The sequence below is a fragment of the Gossypium raimondii genome, chromosome 6 (genome assembly GCF_025698545.1).
Source record: "Gossypium raimondii isolate GPD5lz chromosome 6, ASM2569854v1, whole genome shotgun sequence".
In the NCBI taxonomy this organism is placed as follows: Eukaryota; Viridiplantae; Streptophyta; class Magnoliopsida; order Malvales; family Malvaceae; genus Gossypium; species Gossypium raimondii.
Window position 1 is genome coordinate 42995556 of NC_068570.1, and position 5999 is coordinate 43001554.

Sequence of the window (5999 nt, forward strand, 5' to 3'; positions counted from 1 at the left end):
AAAAAAAAATGAATTTTAGCATACCAAATGCATAACCACCAATTAAATACCTAAGAAAGATTACTCTCCCATCAATTGAAGTTATATGAAATCCAAGTTTTTCGATATGGGATTACTTTGTCATCCCCATGCATATGTTATCGACATGAAAAGTATACGTATGTCGTATAGGCTTTGAATTTGAGTGTTGGACATGAATATTAGATGGTTTGGTCTCAAAGACCGAACCTTTACCCATAGGCTTGGCTTGGTGCCAGCTTAAACCTGATAAGAAATGAAAGGGCCTGTCATATACAGTTTTTTTTTTTTTTTTGTCAAGTAAATTTGACTGGGAAATTTTGATGAATTTACTCGAATTTCCTAGCTTTGTTGGGGCAGTGTGAGAGAGGAGATGAGTATCTGTTTCCGCTGGGTTTCAAATTTGTCTTCTTCTACTACTGAAACTCTCTCCACTTGCAAAACATACGGTTCACTTCCATTGAAGCCTCCGCTTTTCTCCTCTATACTCCACCTTCCTCCTCGTCCTAGATTTCAACTCCTAATCCGAGCTACGGCTGCCATGGAAACAGATCAAAGTGCAGTCACAAGCACGACCGCCAACTCCACGAACCCACCGATGGAACTCCTTTTCGTGGAGATGGGTGTTGGTTATGATCAACATGGGTTCGTCTTCTTCTTCCTCTTCTTAATCTTATATAAAACACCCATTTTACTTTTTCTGGTTTGATTTAATCCGATAAAGCACTTATTTTATGAATTATTGCATGGAATCAGGCAAGATATCACATCAGCAGCAATGAGGGCATGCAGGGATGCTATTTCTTCTAATTCAATTCCTGCATTTAGGAGAGGTATATGGGTTTGCTGTTCAGTTTTTGTGCAGTAAGATTAGAAGATTTTAGAATTTATATTGTTTCTCTTTAGTGTTGTTTAAACCATGAGACCAGCATCGTTCTGTATTTAAGAATTCTCTTTTGAAGTTGTTTCATTAGATGTAATGAGATAAAATTCCTGCAGGATCCATACCTGGGGTCTCATTTGAGCAAATGAAATTACTGATCAAGTTAGGTGTTCCTCATTCTCTTCAACACTCATTGGATATTGAGAGGGTGAAGTCTGTTTTTCCTTAGTGAGTATCCACACCTCTGGAACTTGGTGCCTCAATTTTTGAACTCTTTTATCTCCTTTACAAATTGCTTGTTCTTGTTTAAGCACATATCCTTGTTGACTGATTTATTAACTTTTAACATATAGAGCATCTATGGTTGTTAATGTATGAGGATATCCATTCCAATATACTCTTACAAAATTCTGATCAATAATTTTCCAAGCATGAAGTAAATTGCTAATAACCCTTGTTTCCGATGAGCTCAGTGACCTAATTGTATTGCTTACTCTGTGTAAAATTTAACCCATGTTGAGACCTCTCTAATCTTCTAACTACTAATGCGAATTTAACTATGCCTTTCTTCAATTGGTCTTATTCTTCCATCACAAATCACTTTTGTTTGTGATATGTCATTGATTTTGAAAATTTACCTTCCAGAAATGTTGGGGACCAAATAAGAACGTCCATGTAAATCAAACCAGTTTCAAACTCCTATTGCTTTTTTGCAATATTTATATAACTCGTAAATGTCTCTCTTGTTTTTTTGTTCTCATTCTTCCAATTGAATGCAGTGGAAAAATTTTGAATGTTGAAGTTGTAGATGGAGGACTAGTATGCTCAAGTGGCGTGTATGTAGAAGAAATGGGAGATAAGAATGATGATTGTTACATAGTTAATGCTGCAGTTTATGTTGGTTACTAGTTTTATTCCCACTGCCATCTTGAGAGTTTCTTTCAAGGTTAGCTTTCTGTCTTCACTAAATATTGCTTGCTCCTGATGCAAATCCACTCTTGTTGATTCATAGCAGATGAACTGTACTTTGTATACTGTAGATTTAACAAATAAAATGGATCTGTCAAGGGCTATTAATAAGTTGTACCCTATGTAATTTTCTTTACATGCTTTCTTAATTGCTATTCGTAGGACATCTTAGTTTGTACTATGTTTTTGCTTGACTTGTGGTGCAATAATAGTTTTGGACTTGAGTTTGGTGGTGCAATAATATTTTTGTTTTATTTTTCGGAATAATTGAAATAACATATTTTTTCCCTGCAAAGTATCAAATTGAAGGAGGTAATTTTCTATGGAAAGGTATTATTGAAAAAACATATGTACCAAGGGATACATTTTGATGTGTAACTATTCGCTGCCTATACAAAACTTCTGACTTATTTGTATACTAGAGGTAAAATAAAGTGTTGATTCACGCCTCAAGTTTCGTTTTTATTTCATTTAATTTTGTTTCTAGCGCCACAAGTTTTCCTACATTGAATGGTCATAATTGGTATATGTTGCAGTATTTGGACCATGGCATCAAGTAGACTTCAGTCTTCGGGCGCCTATGCTGAAAGTTGGCATGCTTTTGACGGAGAATATTTGTATAACTGCACCATCTTTGTTTCCTGCTGCTTGATCCTACGTGATGCTTTTTTTTTTTTTGTGGAATTGGTGATTTTTGGAACACCCTATTTTCCCTAGAAGAAACAAGTATAATTCTTGTTATACACGAACAGATCTTTCAGACAATAATAATTAATTGCTAAACATATTGCCTAGTCTTTACTGGCACCAGAGATTATTGTTTTCCTAATTAATGATGAACTTAGAATACACATAATTCAACTGCTCCTTAATTCCGAGACTATTGTTAGTATATGGAGACATAGCTTATGCAGGTAAGTAGATATATAAAGCATAGTAGAAAACTACTTATATTTCTCCAACAGCAAACATAGGATTGTGATGAATTTGTCCAACAAGGGTCTAGATGCTTCAAAGATTTACAGTTATTTTTGGTTAAAAGATCAATCACTCTGCAATTTTAGATTACAACTTTCAGCACCACCATGAATGCACAATTGTGGATGAAAAGGGAAGTTCTTTGTAGCCCAATGTGTCAGATAAAGAGAGCTGTATATAGAAGCAGGTCCCAACCAGGAAGACACCATTTGCTGCTGCAGTCATTGCCTGAACGGCTCAAGTCAAAACAGCCTATATCTTTTATTTGGGTCTAGGCCCTTGGAGGGTTTCGAAAATCAATATCCTCCAGTCCAATTAACCCCTAGTTGGGCTAAGCAAGAACTTCAATCTCTCTACTCGACCCATAACATTCCATCTCTACCCAAAGCCATTTTGAGGCAGTGTAGCTCTAGTTCCGGATAAGAAAATAGTGAGGCAGTGTGCCGAGGCGAAAACAATGGCTTCAATGCCAGTAATAACATCACCTCAATGCCTTCCTACAAAACCCATAAGAACCCACATCCCTTCAGCTTCCCTCACTCTCTTAACAGGTTCAAGGAGAAGAATTTCCGTCTCTTCCAATGCGGCAAACAAGTCTTCCCTTCTTCACTGCTCCTTTCTCCCTTCTTCATCATCTTCTCTCTCTTTCCCTTCTTCCTTTTCAGGTAACGGCACAGTTTCCCATTTTTGTTAATTTCTGATTTCTTCGATGGGTTTTAATTTCAAAATTTGGTGGTAGGGTTATCTTTGGGGACTGATTTTGGTTCAAATAAAGGGGTGAAGAATGAGAGAAGGAGATGCCTGGTGGTTAGGGCAGGAAAGGCTGCACTTTGTCAAACAAAGAGGAATAGGTCTCGGAAATCATTGGCTCGAACTCATGGGTTCCGTAGAAGAATGAGAACCACTAGTGGGAGAGCTGTATTGAAACGTAGACGTGCTAAGGGCCGGAAGGTCCTCTGCACCAAATCAAATCCAAACAGTGGGAAACGCTAAACTTTCTCTTTTTTGTTTCAGTGATTTTATGATGTTTAAAGGATAATTTAGGCAAACACTTAGCCATGCCTGTTTTGTTGGTTCAGTTGTGCAATATTCATCGATTGAAACCCTCATTTTAATGGTTATTATTCGATTAATTGCTGTTGTCTAGTAGGTACTTGGCATTTTTGGACATCTGATGAATAATTTTTTCTTCAACATTTTACTTGCATAATATAATGCTTTGGGTTGTTTTGGTTACATAAAGTATACTTGCACCATATTGTTAAGAGAAATACTATATTTAATTTATGATAATGCAAATAAAGTGAGAATAAAGAAGCCATGTTTCATGTTTTTTTTTTTATAGGGCAAAGTAGGAACATAAATTTACTTAAAAATATGGTAAATAACAGTTTTTAATGGACTAATTGTAACGAGAAGAGTAAGTTATAGCATTAAATGGATTAATAGGTGAGTTGGTGTGCGAATGTGAAAGGATGTTGCAATGCCTTGGCTAGTGTAATGACTAGGACTGTCACGGACTTAGGCGTTTTAAGCAGAGAAACTGCCCTAAGTCAGCCTAACTTGCAAAGAAAAAGGATTCAACAGCAAAAACGCATAAGTCAACTTAACTCACAACAATAAAGGATTCAATAGAATTCCCTTAAGATTTTCGCTAAGAACAGCAGAAGAATGAAGTAAGAACGAGCCTTGAAAGATGAACAAAAGCAAGAACACTTGAGAGAAAAGTTTGAGGGAATACTCTCAAAATTCTTATTAATAACTGAGTGAATTACAATGAGTAAAGAGGTCTCTATTTATAGTTGAGCCTCAAAGTACATCAAAGGTTATAATTAAAAGTCAGATACAATTAGAACTCTAAGACATAATTAGAAGTCAGATACAATTAAAACTCTAAGATTAAATAATCATATCTTCTTGGGTCTCTTCCTTATTTATCGACTCTTGGGATGGGCTTTTAATCTATTCAGCAACGGGCCAGTTTGGTTGGGCCAAATGACCTCCTTCAAATACGATGGATCGCATAAGTTCGTCATGGTTGCGTGTTCCCATGCGCAACCCATGACATTCTCCCCACTTGTTCTAGCGACGCCTCGTCGCATCTTCTTTGTGGGCGGTCAATCTTCTCTTGAAGCGCCATAATGCCTCGGCGGAGTTCCCAACTTGCTTCACTATCGAAGTCCTTCCATCGAACTAAGTACTCATGCCGTGGTCGGTGGTACTTTCGTCTAATTATCCGATCTGCCTCAATGTTTTCAACTTTACGATCGTACGACACCTTTACCCCCATCGGTGCTCGTTCAGACTTGCCTCGATTTGGATCCTCTTGATCTCCATGAAACGGCTTAAGCATGCTTACATGGAAGACTGGTGTACTTTAAGTTTTGGTGGCAACTCCAGCTTGTAGGCCACCTTGCCCACTCTCTTCACAACTTTAAACGGCCCTTCATACCTTCGCACAAGACCCTTATGCAAGCCAGTATATCGTAAAATCAAGTGTAGTTTAGCAAGGACTGAGTCACCCACTTGAAATTGTACATCCCTTCGGTTTTGATCGGCCCACTTCTTGCTACGCTTACTTGCCTTATGTAAACAAGCTCTAGCCAAGTCATTCTTCTCTTGCCAATCTTTTGCGAATCGATAGGTCACGGATTTGGTCTCAGATAATGGGTCACAACTGCGTTGGGTGTGAGTGGCTGTTGACCTGTCACTATTTCAAATGGACTTTGATTCGTGGCCCCACTTCGCTGCAAGTTGTATGAAAATTGGGCCACATCCAGTAACTTTGGCCAATCCCTTTGTGTGGCACTCACATAGTGTCGAAGATACGTCTCCAACAGTGCATTTACTCGTTCAGTTTGCCCATCGGTTTGTGGATGCATGCTTGTGGAGAAGTTCAAATCTGAGCCCATTGACTTGAACAACTCTGTCCAGAACCGGCCAGTGAATCGCCCATCTCGATCACTGATAATAGACGATGGCACTCCCAATATTTCACCACGTGTCTAAGGAACAACCGAAGTGCCTCCTCGTGAGGCACTCTTTGGTCGCCGGAATAAAAGTTGCATACTTTGAAAACCTGTCCACCACAACAAGAATACTAGCAAACCCGTCAGACTTAGGCAAACCAACAATAAAATCCATGGATAAA

General features: G+C 38.2%; 2 protein-coding genes across 3 annotated transcripts; both read left to right on the top strand.

The window, feature by feature from the left end:
• Nucleotides 1-245: 245 nt before the first annotated feature.
• Nucleotides 246-2682, top strand: LOC105773299 (uncharacterized). The gene is made up of 5 exons (XM_012595054.2): nucleotides 246-663; nucleotides 775-851; nucleotides 1018-1129; nucleotides 1681-1847; nucleotides 2407-2682. The coding sequence occupies exons 1-4, from the start codon at nucleotides 392-394 to the stop codon at nucleotides 1808-1810; spliced, it is 591 nt and encodes a 196-aa protein (XP_012450508.1). The 5' UTR covers nucleotides 246-391; the 3' UTR covers nucleotides 1811-1847; nucleotides 2407-2682.
• Nucleotides 2683-3173: 491 nt separating this feature from the next.
• LOC105773300 (50S ribosomal protein L34, chloroplastic) lies at nucleotides 3174-3981 on the top strand. Of its 2 annotated transcripts, none has more exons than XM_052632838.1 (2): nucleotides 3174-3513; nucleotides 3624-3981. In XM_052632838.1, exons 1-2 carry the CDS (start codon nucleotides 3306-3308, stop codon nucleotides 3839-3841), a joined length of 426 nt encoding a protein of 141 aa, XP_052488798.1. In that variant the 5' UTR covers nucleotides 3174-3305; the 3' UTR covers nucleotides 3842-3981. The 2 variants fall into 2 exon arrangements, with proteins under 2 accessions (XP_052488798.1, XP_012450509.1); XM_012595055.2 differs by having other exon boundaries at nucleotides 3215-3513; nucleotides 3588-3981.
• The last annotated feature ends 2018 nt before the right edge of the window (nucleotides 3982-5999 follow it).